This window comes from Rattus rattus, chromosome 2 (assembly GCF_011064425.1).
Source record: "Rattus rattus isolate New Zealand chromosome 2, Rrattus_CSIRO_v1, whole genome shotgun sequence".
In the NCBI taxonomy this organism is placed as follows: domain Eukaryota; kingdom Metazoa; phylum Chordata; class Mammalia; order Rodentia; family Muridae; genus Rattus; species Rattus rattus.
Genome location: NC_046155.1, coordinates 75,078,611 through 75,097,101, shown reverse-complemented (window position 1 = coordinate 75,097,101; position 18,491 = coordinate 75,078,611). Strand labels below are relative to the sequence as shown.

General features: G+C 48.0%; 1 protein-coding gene across 2 annotated transcripts; it reads right to left on the bottom strand.

Annotated features, from left to right (window-relative positions):
- Window positions 1–309: 309 nt before the first annotated feature.
- LOC116891505 (uncharaterized LOC112694756 homolog) lies at window positions 310–9,299 on the bottom strand. Of its 2 annotated transcripts, none has more exons than XM_032892637.1 (4): window positions 8,990–9,299; window positions 8,242–8,385; window positions 7,833–7,988; window positions 310–830 (listed from the first exon to the last, which is right to left on the bottom strand). In XM_032892637.1, the coding sequence occupies exons 1-4, from the start codon at window positions 8,993–8,995 to the stop codon at window positions 717–719; spliced, it is 420 nt and encodes a 139-aa protein (XP_032748528.1). In that variant the 5' UTR covers window positions 8,996–9,299; the 3' UTR covers window positions 310–716. The 2 variants fall into 2 exon arrangements, with proteins under 2 accessions (XP_032748528.1, XP_032748529.1); XM_032892638.1 differs by lacking the exon at window positions 8,990–9,299 and adding an exon at window positions 8,478–8,737.
- Window positions 9,300–18,491: the final 9,192 nt, after the last annotated feature.

Sequence of the window (18,491 nt, the reverse complement as noted above, 5' to 3'; positions counted from 1 at the left end):
GCGGCAAGGACCTATATTTAGTGAAACCTGAGGCCCCTGACATTCATCCCTGCCTGGGGGGGGGGGGGTAAGAAGAGGAAGCTTAGGTTTGCTTGGAGAGGAGGAGGTGCCAATGTTCACTCACCGGTCTTTAGAAGAAACTCTTCCTTAGAAATACAGTGACCTTCGTCAAGAAATCAATCTCGGGTCTGGGATCTGTAAGGCAAAACAAGAAGGGAAAACATCTAGATGCTGCCTCCCACTGACTCCGCTGGGTCCCTCCTCCCTTGACTCATGTCTGCCGGTGGTTGTACTTTTTTTTTTTTTAAAGGAGAGCAGATGCAGACAGGATACTCACCTCTTAAAATAACCAGGAGTCTATAGGAAAGGTGTGGCTGGCCATCCCTTTATCCTGACAGTCCAGGTTGGCAGAGCCCTCCCACACTGTTGCCTGGGTGAGCAATGTCCTGCATCCTCACCCCCAATAGTTTATCCCGGGAGGGAGGAGAGGAGAGGCTGGGGCACTGGCCAGAACACCAGACCCTTTTCAGCTGTCCAAGGGCTCTCAGGATCCTGCCTTTCAGGGAACCAAGCCCTCCACTCAAGGTTCCCAGGTAGTTAGGCTGGGCCTGCCATCCATAGCTCCAGTGCCCTAGTAGTGGTGTCCTAAGGGTCATTATAGAGGAGCTCCTGGAGGCTGTCCACCCTCCAGAGATCAACACCCCGAGTTCCATCTTTCATCTGAGCTTGATCTCAAAACAGAGGCAGTTGAGGCTCTGGCAGTCTGGGAGCTGGCAGGCACAGGCACAGTCACACAATGGGCAGCATCGAGGGCATCGAGGGGCCCAACCCTAAGGAAAAAGAGAGGGGGGGGGATAAGCAGAGGGGCTGAGAAGGACCCACCAGCTCAGGGACAGAGAAACAAAGCACTGGAAATGAAGCAGTCCTCTGTGTTGAACACCAGCAGTGGTGTAGTACTCTATCACTGTGTTCCGAGATGCAAGCTCTAGGTCTCAGGGGAGACCTACAGGTGAGCACAGTGGACCAGTCAAAAACTGGCTTTAAGTCTGGCTAGAATTTGGATGTCAGTGTCTGGCTCAAAGGGAAGAAAAAGAATGATTTATATATATGGTATACCCTACTCTCAGAGCCCCTTGCAACTTGGAGTAAGTTAGGACCGGAAACATGTCAACATGTTTTGATCCTCATGAAGATAATTTCTGGGTTTTAGATTTCTTTGCTGGCATGAAACCAATCTATAAGATCTCTTTAGCCTTCCTTGTGAGACAGGCTCTCTCTCTACAGCTCAGGATAGTCTGGAACCATGAAACCCAGGCTGGTCTTAAAATCATGCCAATCCTCTTGCTTCAACCTACCAAGAACTGGGGTTTCTCTTGTCCTGTTTTGAGACAGGGTTTCACTGTGTGGCCTAGTTGTCATGGAGTTCACTCACTTCTACTGCTGAAGCAGGCAGATTTCTGTCAGTTTGGACCAGACTGATTGACATAGTGACTTCCAGGATAGCCAGGGCTACACAGAGCAGTGGTTCTCAACCTTCCCAATGCTACCACCTTTAATATAGTTCCTCATGTTGTGGTGACCCCCAACCAAAAAAAAAAAATGTTATTGCTACTTCATACCTGTAATTTTGCTACTGTTACGATTTGTAAATATCTGTTTTGTTTTTTTTTTTTTTTTTTTTTTGGAGCTGGGGACCGAACCCAGGGCCTTGCGCTTCCTAGGCAAGCGCTCTACCACTGAGCTAAATCCCCAACCCCTAAATATCTGTTTTTTGATAATCTTAGGTCAGCCCTGTAAAAATTGATACCCACTCCCCCCATGACCCTCAAAGGGTCATGACCAACAGGTTGAGAACCACTGACATAAAGGGACCCCATCTAAGCCAGGTGTCCTGACTTGAATTTATTTTAGTGCCAGCACCCCAAGCCCAAGCAACAGAAGACCTTGTCCTTAAAGAACAAAACAAACAAGCAAAAAACCTACAGATAGCTGAAGGGATGGCTCAGCAGTTAAGAGGAATGGCTGCTCTTCCAGAGGACCTGAATTCAGTTCCCAGCACTTATATCATGGCTCACAACCATCCTGACCCCAGATCCCAGGTTCCTGGGGATATGACACTTTCTTCTGACTTCCTCAGGCCCACACATGTCGTACAACCATGCAAAACATTCATATAGATAAAATAAATCTTTAAGGAGGGAGGAGGTTTCCCTCAGTGATGAGCTTGGGATGTCATGAAGACAAGGCAAGCACTCTGCTACTAAGCTACCCTGAACTGGGGTCACACTCGTGGGATGGGGGTGGAGGCTCATCACAAAATAACGAAATAGAAACTCATAGTGATTTGCCCAGAAGAATATGGCCAGCCAGAGGAACTGGTTTGGACTAGAGTTGCTTTCCCCAGGCCTTGGATTCTCCTGTGCCTGCTCTCCTAAGGCCAGGAATGTCAGCTCCATTCTAAGGCTTCAAAGGCAAGGACAGTTGATCTCATGTGTGAGGACTCATGCTTAGCAGATGCCTGAGACACAGATAAGTGCTGAACGGATGAATTAACGAGCTAAGCATATCACTTTACTCTCTTTAGGCAAAGGCAGAAGACAGCCTCTTCTGTCTTGTGGACATAATGTCCTGAGATATAGGGACATTCACCCCTATAACCCCCGGCTCCTCTAGCCTGAGACAGAAATGATCTGCAACTACCCCAGGCATGGATGGGAGGTAGGCCAAGACCCTGGAGTGGACACACCCAGGATGGCTCGGTGTCAGAGACTGGCTTCCTTGAGGCCACGAGAAAAGCTAGTGACAGCCACAGTTGCACAGTTCAATCAGAGACTAGGGCCAAGCCAGGAATAGGGAAATGACCTTTCCAACAGCTGAGATTTCGGGGTACGGTGTCAGATAGCCAGTGAGATCAGCTGTCAGCAAGGGGAGGAGACCAGTCAGGGAACGGGGTCTAACCTGGGCTGAGTTACTGCCAACAGGGGGAAGGCTGTAGGTGTAATGGTAGAAGGGAGGAAGAAATGTTTTTCTTGTGTGTGATAAAGAGTGGTTTGGGGGCATCTCTGGAGATCAAGTCTGGTCTGTGGGTTTCTAGAAGACCACACCATCATTCTGTGTACAGAGTCACTAGCCAGAACACTTTACAGCCCTTACCTCAGAAAGGAGGGCATTAAAAGCATTTCTTGGCTCCGTTCACAGAAGGGTTTAGTCCAGCCATTAATAACTGGCTAATGGATTTCTTGACTCTCACAAGCAAGGTTTCTGGAAGAACTCCACTGTTTAAGTACATTAAACAAGGACTCTGTAGCCGTTTAACCTTGTGTTTCTATAGGCTCTTGGGTGGGGTTTATCTTTGGCCTTGGGAGGACCAGACATTTTTACTGGCTAGTTAGTGCTTAAGCCCTAGAGTCAGAAATCCCTGTGTGTGAATTCTGCCTAAATCACGTTCTGAGCTTCGGTTTCCTCATCTCTGAAACAGACATAGGACTTACTTTCCAGTGTGTCTGTGGACTCCTTAGTCAGTGCTCAGTGATGGGAGCCACAGATCACCACAGTTCTGGTTTCCCGCTGCAGTCTGTTTTTCTCAACTCAGTATGTAGCCCTGACTGGCCTGGAGCTCACTATGTAAACCATGCTGCCCTTGAACTCACAGAGATCTATGTGCTTCTCCCTCCCAAGTGTTGGAATCAAAGGCATGAGCTACTATGCCCAGCTTTAGCAATAGTTCTTAATTCTAGTTACATCAGTATTACAAAGTACAAACTACAGTCTTAGCCCAGGCCGCCTGGCGAGAAGCCTTGGAGGCAGTGACATGCAAGGCTTCCTTCTGATCACCTAGCTGGATATCACCCCCTTTCCCAACTCCTATAATTGTCTACTTATTTATCTCTGTCCTTCACAATATAAATCCTAAGAGCAGAAGGAGAATGTCTAGGGTCAGCACACAGCCTCACACACTGGCTCCCTGTATACTTACTATACTCAGGAGGTAGGGAAGAAAGGAACCAATCCCATCCTCCTAACAATGCAGTTCGGCAAGCAGGTCTCTCCCGCAGAAAGGAAGAAAACCCTGGTTTGTGGACCAGTTGGCACATCTACCTGACCCCAGGCAAGTGAGTCACTCCAGCCTCTGTGGGCCTCAGTGGCTACACTAGCCAGACAGACAAGCTCTGTGACCTTTCTGTTGTCATTGTTACTATAAGGAACCCGGAGAACAGAGGCCCTTCAATGTACTTTAAGGAAAGACAGATCAAGGTCAGGACAAACTTGCCTATCCTTGGTCACTCTACATCTCTTCCTGGATCCAGTAGAAACTAGACAGGATCAGATGCACACGATTCTGAAGGCCTGGGCAATGGATGAGAGCCCGAATCTTGTTTCTCACAATCAACCTCCATCATCCTTTTCCCTAACAAGTTGGATCCCTGTCTTGTTACTCCATGTAGCCACATAGGAAAGGAGACAGGGGCTCAGCACCATAAATCATTCTGTAACTCCTTAAGATATAAGTTCTTACAACCAAAGGTCTCCTTTTTCCCTCACTTCAACCTGAAAGCCCACCTCCTGGCCAGTCTAGAGAACCAGAGGCAGATTACATGACAGAAGGCAGCTCCTTGTCCTCTCACTAGGAAGCTACAGCTGGCCTAGAACTTGCACTTGCCTCTGCCAAGAGGCTAGGATTAAAGCTATACAACACCAACCTGGCCCTACTTACATAAAAACTTTACAACACAGATTTAAATTTCTTTTAAATGTACCTTGCCTGTAAGGGTGTTCTGGCAGCCTGGACGCCAGAGCACTATTTGCATGACTGTAGAAGCCAGAAAAGGGCTTCAGATCCCCCTGGCCTGGAGTTACCAACAGTTCTGATTTAGACAATGGGTGCTGCTGGGGTTGGGGATTTAGCTCAGTGGTAGAGCGCTTGAGCGCTTGGGGCTCTGAGCGCTTGGGGCTCGGTTGCCAGCTCCGGAAAAAAAAGAAAAGAAAAGAAAAAAAAAAGAAAAGAAAATGGGTGCTGGGAATTAACCCGGTCCTCAGGAGGAGCAGCCAATGCCTTAACTACTGGGCCATCCCTCCAGTCCTCTGCTTTTTTTTTTTTTTCTTTTTTTTCCCCCCGGAGCTGAGGACCGAACCCAGGACCTTGCACTTGCTAGGCAAGCGCTCTACCACTGAGCTAAATCCCCAACCCCCTGCTTATTTTTGAGACAGGGAATCTAACCTAGACTAGCCCTGGACTTTCTATGTAGCCTCACTTTGAACCTATGATTTCTTTTTTAATTTTTAATGGCATGTGTATGAGTTTTTGCACTGTCTGTATGTTCATTATCCACATGTATGCCTACTGCCTGCAGACCAGAAGGCAGCCCCTATACGGCGTATTTATGTGGTGCTGGGAATCAACCCACTGCGTCCTGCATGCCAGGTAAACATTCTGCCAACTAAGCTACATTTCCAGCCCTTGTAGTTTATTTTGAAACTCAAAACATCCGTCAGGGATTTGTACCAAGTACAACCAATCTAAGTTATGAATTTGCTTCCTCTGTTCAGTCTGTTAACCCTCCCTGTTAAGGAAGGTCACCGCTCCAAGGACAGGAACTCTGCTGTCTAAATCTATGCACCCAAAATAATCACTGTCTAAGAAGGTAGTCAATCACATCAAACATTTTTAAACCCACAAATGTACAAATTGTTGTCTTCTGTGGCTCAGCTCCCTCCCCACCTCCACCCCTCGATTGATTCTGCTGCAGCTTAAACTGGGGAGCAATTTGTTAGCCAAGGCTTCACTGTGTGACACTGGCATTACACAGCAAAGCCACAACTATCCCTGACTAGAGGGGCAAAATAATACAATCTCCATGTCCAGACATGGATGTTGGCCAGTGTGCAATATGGTGAAGAAGCAGACTATGTGGTGGGGCCACCTTGGCCAGGGAGCTGGTAATGTGTGTAGAAACAGCAGAGCGTGAGTGTAACACACAGGACAACTTTACAGAGCTGATCTAAAACAACGGCACCTTCCTCACCTCTCTCTGCTCCTCCTCCTTTTCCTGGCTTCTTCTGATGATAGCCAAGTACTTTGCCCTGCTATATGATTATTTCAGAAACAATACTTTTTGTAATAAAAATGTAGGTTGCTATTGCAAAACCCACCTGTAATCCCAGTACCAAGGAGGCAGAGGCTGGAGGATCTCTGTGAGTTTGAGGCCAGTCTCATTTGCACAGAAAGTTCGAGGCCAGCCAGGGATACATAGTGAAACCCTGTCTCAAAAAAGCAAATAAAATCAAAATAAAACAACCAAACCAGCAAAACTCCATCTTGCTTAATAATTAGTATAACTTCATTTTTAAAAAATGAAATTACACTTTCTGCCATCGTGGTGCCTGTGGATGCCGGCTGGGAACAGGACCTCGAAACAGCAAATGTGTCAGGAAGGCTGTGGTCCAAGACCAGTTTTTCTAGCTAGAAGCAAGCTCACCAGAACCAATGAGAGCACATGGCTCTTCTTAAGGCTGAAGGTGGTTATGGCTGAGATGAAATTTAATTCTACTTGGGCAAGAGATGTGCTTGTGTGTATAAAGCAAAAACAACACAGTTGACTCCTGGGAGCAAAGTGACCAAAGCCAAAGCAATCTGGGGAAAGGTAATTCAGACCCCATGGGAGCAGCGGCAGGGGCCACGACAGCCAAAGTCCAACACCACTTTCTTGCAAGGCCATTGGACAGATTCCTCTTACAAACTCATTATTTGTTTCTTTGTTTCCTCAGATCCGGGTTTCTCTGGGTAATCCTGGGTTTCTCTGGGTAATCCCAGCTATCCTAGAAGTACCCTGTAGAGCAGGCTGGCCTAAAACTCCCGAGATCTGCCTGCCTCTGCTTCTCAAGTGCTAGGATCAAAGGCATGCACCACCACCACCACCACCACCACCACCACCACCACCACCACCACCACCACCACCACCACCACCTGACTTTCCTCTTACAGGCTTAAACTAGCCAAACAGGATAATAAAATAATAATAAAAGAAACAAAACTGAAAAATTAAAAAAATACTAAAAGTGAAAAAAATGAAAATCAAGCCAGGTATGTTTTGGTGCACACTGTATAATCTTAGCACTTGGGAGACAGAAGCAAGATCTGGAGTTCAAGGCCAGTCTGATATACAAGACCCTGTTGCAAAACAAAACTCTAAAAGTTAAGTAATGTTAGATTTAAACAAATCCTCAGCTCTCAGAGCTACTTCTAAAAGCAGGACGGTGAATGAACGCAATAGGGCTGTTCCCCCAAACTGAACACTCTAATGGCTGGAGGGTGTTTTGTTGGGATCAGAGCCAGGTCCTGCCCCACAGCCAGGCACTTTACTCACAGCCCTGTTTTAACTACCTCGTTCAGAAGTCCTGACTGGGAGGCTGGGTGCGGTGGCATGCACTTTTATTACCAGTACTCCAGAAATGGAGGATCTTTGTGAGTTCAAGGACGTAGCAAGCTCTAAGACAACCAGAGCTACGTAATGTCTCGAAGGGAAAAAGAAAAAAAAGAAAAGAAAAAAAAAGCCCTAATTATGTACCGCATTATGTACTAGGCTTGTGGGCTTGTCACGCAAATCATCTTTCCCGAGTCGTCACCCTATGTTTACTTTTCTTTCAAGTACCATTCATCACCAGAAACCATCTGATAGGTTGTGTTGCTTTTAGCTGTCGGCCTATGACTCAGTACCTGGAACAGTGCCTGGCCTAGGGTTACTGCTCAGTAATAACTGTGCTGAACAAGGAAAATGACGGCCCAGATCACACCTGGGTCTGAGGGAGCAATCTGGGTTAAGAATGGAACTCACAGCTTCACTGGGATGAGGGCAGCAGGCGTCCAGGTAGTGGCCCGGACTGGGCAGAGGGAAGTCACAAGCTTCTGCACAGCTCCAGCAACAGTCTTGTGTCTCTGAGGCACCTTGTTTCCTGCAAGGGGAGCTGCAGTCTGTGCAGCAGCCCTGGGCCTAGGAGATGACAAGACTCAGGATCTGGGCTAGACAGCAGGGAAGGGACAACTCTCCACTTTAATTTCTGGAGAGGAGCAAGACAAGGGTTAACTGGAGTCACCGAGGAGGACTCCCCTGCTCCCAACGAAAGGGCAGATGCTCTGACTAAATTGCAAGGTGTCCCAAGATAAAGGCTTGCAGGTGAGGGGGACACTAATGACCAGGTTCCTCCTCCCCTTCCCTCCCCTTTCTTCCACCCCAGGCTCCTCACCAGCAGACAGTGCCTAGTCAGCAGCACCAGGCCCAGCAGCACCAAATAGATGCCCACAGCGATGAAGACGATAGCAGGGGTGGGAAGCAGCAAGGTAGGGCTGCTGATGGAAGCTGGGGCTGGATTCCACGGGCCAGGGGAGGTCTGGAGAAGCACAGAGGAAGCTGTGAAAAGGTGGGATGCCAGGAGGGACCTAGAACTAGGTGAGTAGGCAATAGGGCAACACCCTGACACACCATCGCCACCCTTATTCACTATCAAGTATCCGCTGTCACTTTAGAGTCACCTGGGAAATATTGCTCTTTGGAGAATACTTCTCTACACAGATTTTTTTATCTGACTCCAGCCTAACAACCTTCCCATCCTTCAGCCCTCAGCCTTGGTCCCTCTTTCCAACTTGCTTCTTTCCACACCAGCTGCTCAGGCATCTCCACCCACGGCTCCCCAGACAACTGTTAATTTCATGGACAAAGGCTCTTCACCTCGGCCCCTGGCTACACTCTAACCCCACCTCTTATCCGGCCATCACAATGAAGTCCCAGAGGCCCCCTCCTCTGTCTCCCTGACTGCTAGTAAAAACTATCTTGCTAGGAATCCCAGAAACGTGCCACCTCAAGAGGGAAGTTCATGCCGGGTGGGCATTGTCTCACAGCTCTTGTCCTGAGTCAGAAGATTTTTTTTTATTGGGTACAAAGCCCCCTCCCCAATCCTAGCTCAGAGGCGGACGAGCACAGAGCACTGGACTCACGTCCATGGGGCTGGGCAACGCCAGTCTGTCCCGGAGCTGCAGAAGAGAGAAGATTCTGGGCTCAAAGATCGAGTACCCTTAGGCCGGGGTGCCCAATCTCTTTCTCTCGTTCTGTGTGGGAAACCTGAGGCCCACGGATGGCGGCTGGACGGGCGGGGGTCTGGGGAGCCAGCGCCTTCCCCTCCGGCCGGGCCACGCCCTCCACAGTCCCCAGGTTCCTTCTCCCTCGGGCCACGCGGCCACAGCACCTACAAACACCGGGCGGAGGGCAGTTTACAGATTCCGCGCCGCCTAGGGTCCGAACCGCCAAGGCGCCAGCACCGCCCAGAAGGTTGGCGCTGCTTCTTGCCGTTGCCTTGGCGACTGCAGCGTCGCGACTACGGCGGCCTCAAAGATCCAAACACTCCATTCCCGTCTCAATTCCCGCCTCACTCTACTGGCCCTGCCTTCTTCGACCATTTACCCTAGGTCATCGCCATCTCCCAGCTTTTCCTCCGGAACTAGATAGAAATAGCATATTTCTCACCACCGCTGGCCCAGGACAGATACTCATCGAATGCCAGATGTCGGAGGAGGCAGGTTGGGTCCACTCCCTCCTCTGCAGAGGACCAACTGCCTGCCTCAGACATACTGTTTTTAAACTTAACTTTCCAGAGAGGAACCAGAGAAAAATTAACTGGAGAGGAGGAAAACTCCCCTGCTCCCACGAAAAGGACAGATGCTCTAAATAGCAGTGGTGTCTCAAGTTAAAAGCTTGCAAGTGAGAGGACATGCTATGCACCAAGTTCCTCTTCCCCAAAGCCTATTCTTTCTTCCCTCGTTAATTGTATGAAAATGTCAATATTTTTGTAACCAGCCTCATTCCAACAGCTTTACTCTCCTCTACCACCCCCCCCCCTTGCATTATTTTCAAAGTGATTTCTGTTTGGGCTTGGTTTCCTGAGTTCAGTCATCTCAGGAGTGAGTTCCACCTTGCAGGCAGAATCAAAATTTAGTTCAGGTTCCCAGGTCCTGGAACCCAACTCCTCGCCTGCTTCTTCAGGTGTTTCGTGTTTGTCTGTTAGGCAATAGAGGATGTAAAGAAGGAACATGCTGTTATCCTGGTATCTAAACGAAGGCACACAAGTTATGAAGGTTATGACTTCATTGACTGTGCGGCTTGCCTTTGTTCCCTATCATTCCAAAATTCTGGATCAGAGTCCAGGAGGGGACCTGGCTACAAAAGCTGACTCAAGGACCCTAAAACCTGGTGACCCAGATAAGGCCCAGTCACCAACGATAACTTCCTTCCGTCTCTAAAGTGAGTTTCCTCAGCTTCCATTCTGAACCCAACAATTTCCTATCAACCGCATTATACCTCCCCCTCCTCCCCCTCCCCCTCCCCCTCCTCCTCTTCTTCTTTTGTTTGCTAAGACATTCTGTAACCTTGTTCTGTAACCCAGGCTGGCCTGAAACTCACACTCTAGTGGTTCGGCCTGGAACTCACCGTGAGTACTGGGATCACAGGCATGAGCAGCCAGGTCATGTTCACACCTGATCACACTCCTTTTCTATTTTGAACTACCCAACCCTGCTGACTACAGGATAAAACAACCTCAACAGACGGCTCAAGGCCATCCACTCTGAGCATCCTCTGGCTTCCCTCCAGAGCTCCAAGAATAAAGCAAATTTCTTTCCCTCCTACTGACGTTCTATGGGCGGCCAGGACGTACTCGCAAACATAAACGGATACAATTTTGTGCCTGATCAGTTCTTTCAGCGCCCCACATAAGACCTACTGAAGGGAGGCTGACTGCTCGCAGACTCTCGGCTCTACAGCCTCGGAGATGCTGAGCCCTTTACCTAGAACATCCTTCCCTTTCTCTCTTAAAGAGCTCCTTCCTCGCCCCTCAGGCCTGTGCTCAGCTTTGCCCTGTCAGACTCTGGCTGTGTACTTCAGACAGAAGTTGCTGAGTTGGGCTGTGCACTCCGCAGCCTCACCACAAGGTATGGACTGGGCTGCTTCTGAATTGTTCTCACAGCCCAAGCGCCAGCGGGTGGGGCCGCCCAGAAAACAATGCTCACTGATTCGATGAACCACTCAGACTCAAATCCGACTCTGCCTGCAAATGAAGTGCTATCTGGCACACTGTTCCCTTGGCTTCTTCCTATTGCTCAGCTTCCCTAAGTCACTCCTAACCTTTCTGGTTGTACGTGTGTGCTTGTGAAAACACGAGTGCAATGGAGACCTGGGACACGGTGTCACCATCACCCGCCTCCTGGGACACAGTGTCACCATCACCTGCCTCCTGGGACACAGTGTCACCATCACCTGCCTCCTGGGACACAGTGTCACTATCACCAGTCTCCTGGGACACAGTGTCACCATCACCCGTCTCCTGGGACACAGTGTCACCATCACCTGCCTCCTGGGACACAGTGTCACCATTACTCGCCTCCTTTCCCCCAGATGTACTTACTACAGCCAAGTCCCCTGAGTTCCTTTTTTGTTTGTTTGTTTATTGTTGTTTTCTCCCCCGGCCCCCAGAAACAGAGTCTCACTATGTTTCTCTAGCTGTCTTAGAATTTACTCTGTATACCAGGCTGGTCTCGAGATCTACCTGTCTCTGCCTCCCAAGTACTGAGACTAAAGTCACAGGTTGTCACCAACAGGCAAGAAAACTAGAGAAATTTTCAGGGTCTGTGTCTGAAGTGTCCAAAGCATTCCATCCTGCAAGGAAGTTCTTTAAACAGGAAGATAAACAACTTACAATAGCTTCAGGAAGTACCTGAATCTGACCAGATTCACTAGGCCCCTCCTTCCCAGGGTAAGCAATAAAAGCTGAGAGTCCCTGTCAGACCAAACAAGCTGTAAAAACAAACAAACAAACAAGCAAACAAACTCTCGAGACCCATAGTTTTAGACCAACCGAGTCATTTGGAAGGGACACTCTCCAACCGCTGAGCTGCGTGCAGTCTGTGCAATGTGCTCCAGGTTCCCGGCTTTTGTGAGCTGTCACCTATCCTGGGGTGGGCTTTGGTGATGCAGGTGTCTTTGTATCATTTATGCTCCTATAAGTAACCCCGCACCCATATTTCTGTAACCCCAATGAAACTGATTGGTTCACCAAGCTGGGCTTTGGTGGTACTTTGGTCTATCCTGGGCTCCCTCTCTGAGTAGACATGCATGTGTTTTCCAGGAAAAAAGTTGTGCCACACAACAGCCCCCGGGTCCTGAATCCCCTTTTAGCCTTCAATCAATTGACAGGGTCCCAGCCATTCCTTATGCCACCTCCAGCCTTCTCAGGGATGACTGAGCATGGAGAACGAGCGCTCAGCTTCTCCCTGGTGTAGCCTTCTTCATCTGAAGCGGTATCAGATTGCCTCCTTGAGATTCTTTTTTTTTTTTTTTTTTTGAGTCTCAAGGACCAGGATGAGGCCAGTTTCCATCTCTACTATAGGAAAGACTTCTAATGATACAAGCTTCAACCCAGCCTGTCTTCAGCCCCTTCCAACAGAGAGATGCGAGCCTTGGCAAGGGCCCCAGGCACACCCATGGTCTGCAGTGGCCAGATGCACTGCTGATGGTAGTCTGTTCCTGCCATTGGTTCCTCCAGTGTGTAGGAGGGCAGACACCGGGGAAGCCAATAAAGTGATGATATATGTACCTGGCTTCACCAAGGCCCCACTTCTACCTACATTAGACCATTGGTAGGAGGTAGGGAGACACTGACTTTACCATTGCTAATAGCTGCCACGAGTCCTTCTGCCTGAAGTTCAAAGCTGGGGATGTCAGAGGAGTGTTGAAGTGACCCAGAAAAGTGAAAAAAGGATGACACCATGTTCTGTTCCCCGTCATCATGACCTGGGTAAGAGATGGGATATATAGAGAGACCAGCAGGTGAAAGAAGCTTCGGCAGGCTTGGATGTGACCCTGAGAAGAGAGCCAAGCAAGTATCACTCTGATCTAATAATTTCAACCCTTCCATTGGCTATTAGATAGCACTGTCTTCTAGATACTAAGAAAAGGCTCCTGGGCTGGTGAGATGGCTCAGTAGGAATACAATGGATATCTGATGAACTGAATTCAACCCCAGAAATCTATGTGAAGATGGGAGGAAAGAACGGACTCCTCTGATCTCTACACCCGTGTGCTGTAGCACGGGTTCATTTACACACACACACAACACAGGCACACATGCACACACATACATACTGCACACATATACACCACCCACACATATACACTACACAACCACACAGAGAGAGAGAGAGAGAGAGAGAGAGAGAGAGAGAGAGAGAGAGGAGAGAGAGATTGATTTCTAATATGAAAATGAATGTCTAGGACCTTCATTCCCTAGGGGGAATGAAGACGCCACACTTACACTGGGCCAAGTTAGCTGGCTTTCATACCTGTGTTCCCAGCACATGGGGGGAAAAAACAGGAGGTCCCTTAGTTTGGGAATAGTCTGGGCTACACAGTAAAAGCCTGTCTCACATACTGGGGGCAGGGTAACTTAATGATAGAGTATTTTCAAAGCATTCACAAGTCCCTCTGGCTTTAATCCCAAGTCCCATAGAGAACAAGCAATCAGACACTGTTGGTGACTACCCAGTGAGCTCTCACACAGGAGCTGTGCTTTACGCCTACCTTTTTGAATCGGTCCCAGAAGCCCTCTGTAGAGTTGCTGCTGGAGTCTCTATTTGCACATAAGCATTCCAAAACTCAGGGGAGTTGAGACACACAGGTACTCCTGGCACGAGAGTAGAGAGTAGCAAAGCCAGGATTCAGACCCAGGCCATATGACAGAGGCTCAGAAAGGTTCTGAAACTTAGCCAAGATCACATAGACAAACTGTGAAAGAGCACATTAGCAAACCCACAGTTGTCAGTCTCCATCTCACTGACTGAGCACCTCAGCCCTCTCTGGTGCGAGGAGAAAGGGAAGGACCTTTCATGCTTGGAACTGTACTAAGTCAGGACAGGTAAAAACAAACAAACAAAAAACCCTAAATAATGAATACTCTGGCCCCAGGCCATAGTGTCAGGTGGGAAACAGACACCACGGGCTGCCCAGTGGTTACTTATTCACAGCCTCGGTGACACCACAGCGGCATACTCTCCGATCTGCCATCTGCCTAGGTCCTGAAGATGGGCCTGGGAGCCTTGGACAAGGAAACCCAAAGCAAAAGGAAATGGGAAACCCCAGGCCCAGAGGAACCTGCTGGCAAGGTCTACAAGGATAGTAGAGTCTTGTAGGGGTAAAAGAATTCCCCGGGGGGTTAGGGTGGGGGGGGAAAACGGGGTTCTGCAGTCACTTGAGGGAAGTCTCCGCCCACATTGTGTCTTCACAGGCTTTGCTGAGTGGACAAAAGCCTCCTGGTTACATCCCTAGTCTGGTAGCTACTCCTTCCTGGTAGCTACTCCTTCCTGATAGCTACTCCTTACTGGTAGCTACTCCTCCTTCCTGGTAGCTACTCCTTCCTGGTAGCTACTCCTTCCTGATAGCTACTCCTTCCTGATAGCTACTCCTTCCTGGTAGCTACTCCTCCTTCCTGGTAGCTACTCCTTCCTGATAGCTACTCCTTCCCAGTAGCTACTCCTTCCTGGTAGCTACTCCTTCCTTTACAAGCATGCGTGTCCAAAGATTTCTGGGACACTTGGATTCTGCAGTGGGTGGAGGGTACCCCATATTGAGTTTATTTTAAGAGGCGTACCAGTTCAACAAGAACACACACATATACACACTCCAACACACACACACACACACACACACACACACAAACTCATAGACACACACACACTCGAAGAGACACATAGTCATACTTACTCAAAGATAAACTCACGCACATACTCAGAACACACACACTTGAAGAGACATACATTCACAGTTCAAACACACTATTTTCCTTCTAGTTTTCTTTCTATACTTATACCTTTGCTTTTTCTGCCCCCTTTAAAAAAAAAAGCGTTATTGTTACTGTGTAAGTGTGTGGTTTGTGTGTGTGAGTGCAGGTGCCTGTGTGTGTGCCACAGTGCAAATGTGGAAGGCAGAGGAGTATTCTGTGGAACTGATTCTTTTCTTTCACCTTTGTGAGAGATCCGGGGGTCAGCTCAGCAGCTTGGAAAGCAAGCACACTCTACCCAAGAGCGTCTCCCCATCCCCTCTTTTGTTCTTTTTGAGACAGGGTCTTGCTTGTACCCGTTCTGGCTTTGAATTAGCACCGATCCTGCTCACTCAGCCTGTCAGATGCTTGGGTTACAGGTATGCGCTGTCACTGTCACCGGTGCAGCCAGGGCCCCCCCTCCCCCCCGTCAGTGTTTCTCTATGTTGCCCTACTGTCCTGGAACACACTCTGTAGACCAGGCTGGCCTCGAACTTGGAGATCCACCTGAGTGTTGGGACTAAAGGTGTGCACTACCATGCCTGGCCAGATTTACCATGTTTTTCACAAGTGATGCTTGCATTCCATTTAAAAATATGTTTCCTTATTATTTTTATGACATAGGTGCTTTGTTTGCATGTATGTGTACTGCTTGATGCGTGGATCCCATGGAGACCAGAAAGGGAATGGGATCTCTTAGAATTGGAGTTATAGATAGTTGTGAGCCGCCATGTGGATGTTAAGAATTGAACCCTGGGTCTTCTGGAAGAGCAGCCAGTGCTCTAACCACTGGGCTTCTCTCCAGCCCTGTCATTTTCAACAGTATTATGGTTTTCCTTTTGGAGGTTACAAGATTGTACTCTGGAATTCACACTACAGGGCTCAAATTCCAGCTGTGAAAGAAGACTATTGGCACACATAAAAGATCTGGAATTTACTGGATAGCAAGTTCAAGGCCAGTCTGGGACACTTGAAACTTTGTCTCAAAAGAATAAAAGTATATAAGAAATACTCAAGTTAATAATAATAATAAAAAAAAAAAAGAAAGAAATAAAACACTTTGGCACAGAAAAAAAAAAAAAAAAAAAAAAAAAAGAATAAAAGGAGGGTTCAGTACCCAGCACCAACATGGCGGCTCACAGCCACTTATAAGGCAGTTGCCAAGGATCTGGTGCGCTGTTCCAGCTTCTATGGGTTCTTGCATGCACACATGCACTTGGTGCATATAAAGTTATGCAGACACACACACACACACACACACACACACACACACCAATATTTTTTTAAAAAACACCAACAAAGAAGGGATGGGTGGGGAGTTGGGGATTTAGCTCAGTGGTAGAGCGCTTGCCTAGGAAGCGCCAAGGCCCTGGGTTCGGTCCCCAGCTCCAAAAAAAAAACCAAAAAAAAAAAAAAAAAAAAAGGGATGGTTGGGGGTGGTAGTACGCACTTTTAACACTAGCACTTAGGAAGATAAAGTAGGCAGACCCCTGTGAGTTCCAGGCTGAAATTATTTTAATACAAAACAAAAACAAACACCACCCCACCACATCATAAACCAATCCCAGTAGTTCCAGGAACAACTTATTACAAGTAGTAACACACAACCTGGGTCTTGTCACACACCTCTGTGTGGAGGATGGGGGAACATTTCTCTCAGGGATTATAAGGACCGTAGATATATATTTAGGCATTTAGATTACATCTGGCATCCAGGAAAGGTTGAGAAAGGAAAGAATAAATCAAGCAAGCAAGTAAACAGAAAACAGCATCTTGGATCCTCAGTGCTGGGATTAAAGTCGTGTGCTGTCAAGCCTGGCTCACACTACTATTTATTTATTTGTTATTTATTATTTGTTATTTGTTGTTTACTGTCATTTATCTGTAGGGGGACAGAGTCTCACTCTGTAGCCCAGATGGACCTGGATCTCACTATGTCTCAAACAGTGTCCTGAAACTCACGACAAACCTCTTGCCTCAACTTCCCCTGAGCTAGGGCAATATGTCGGCCAGCTCGAACCGATTCTGTCTGATTGGCTATTAGATCATGGATGGCTCAGAATCTGAGTGTCATGGCAGCGTCCAGTGCATTTTTAATGGAAGGCATTGACCCTGTGAAAATACATTGTTTCGGGGTTGGGGATTTAGCTCAGTGGTAGAGCGCTTGCCTAGCAAGTGCAAGGCCCTGGGTTCGTCCCCAGCTCCAAAAAAAAAAAAAAAAAAAAAAAAAAAAGAAAATACATTGTTTCTTATCGGCCTGTGCTCATTGTGGGCAACGATGTAAACCACAGATACCTTCACACCTGCTATGACCTTTGACTGCATTCACCCCTCCCCTCCCTTCTTCTCCTCCCCCCCCTCTGGCTATTTTTTAGAATTTATTCTTCAACATTATGAAGCAGCGTGCTCAGGCCGCAGTGGCATCAGAGGACACCATGGCCAAGTTGCTCCTTTTCTTCTGAGGACCCAATGAGGTCATTAGGCGCTCACAGCAAGAACATTTTATCCACTTGAGCCACTTCACAGGCTTTGTGTTTCTGAGACAAGTTCTTACCATGTAGCCCAGGCTAGCCCTCTCAATCCTGTCTTTGTCTTCTGGCTGCTCCAGATTACATTGGTGAACCACATGAAAAACTTGGTTCCATTGAAAGACCTATTTAAACATTTTTTTTTAAGCACTCGCACATAAACACAAAAAGAACTACAGTATTTGTAGGTGTTATTAAAATTTTCCTTATCAGCAGTGACTCTGGAAAAGTAATCACAGGTTCCTTAGGGATGTAGTTATGAAAAAGAAAGTCGATTGCAATAAGCCCAGATTTTCCTAAGTGGGTCGTTACCCACTGGTAGGTTGCAAAATCACCCGAACTACATTTGGCGGGGATGCAAGAAAAATCCCAGGACACCGCACAGGAGGGACAGTCAGTACTGTGAGAAAGTTAACTGGGCTGGGGGTAACTCAGTGGTGGAGCACGTGGATACCACGTCAGAAACGTATTTTTGCGGCTCCCTGAAATTGTAATGAGCTACTGTATTCCCATCTCTTATGTCTCAGACGAGCCTGTGTAGCTGCGGACTTGGCCGATGACAGGAAGACCCTGGCAATGAAAGCATCTAGAAGGTTCCAGTGACAATCTGGTCTGACCCTTCCCAGCTCCTGGCCACACACTTCAGGGTAAGCTACGTGCTTAGAAGAAAACAGCTGCCTTAGGGCCTGGAGACAGCCTGTCACGGGTTCAATCCCCAGGACTAAGCCATAGCAAAAACAAGCAAACAAGCAAAACCATTTTCAGTTCCTTTGGGGTTCTGTTTTCTATGTTTGCATAACATAAGGACCAACAAACGTAGCTCACCTTTAACCTCACGCATGAGAGGCGGCAGTGGAACATTTCGAGTTCCAGGCCAGCCAGAACTACACAGTGGGACCCAGTCTCAGAAAATCAAAATCACAAAGAAAACGTTTAGACATGCATAATCCTGCACTCGGGTGCACAAGCGTGTGCATCTGGAACGTCAGAAGGTTCTCTGGGATCGCCTACTTCGTACCTTTCCCGAAACTGCATGCTCTTGTAGGTTTTACTCCCAATTACTTGCTTGGATTTGTGGCGATGAAGCCATGCTGCAGGCTGGTCACTGGC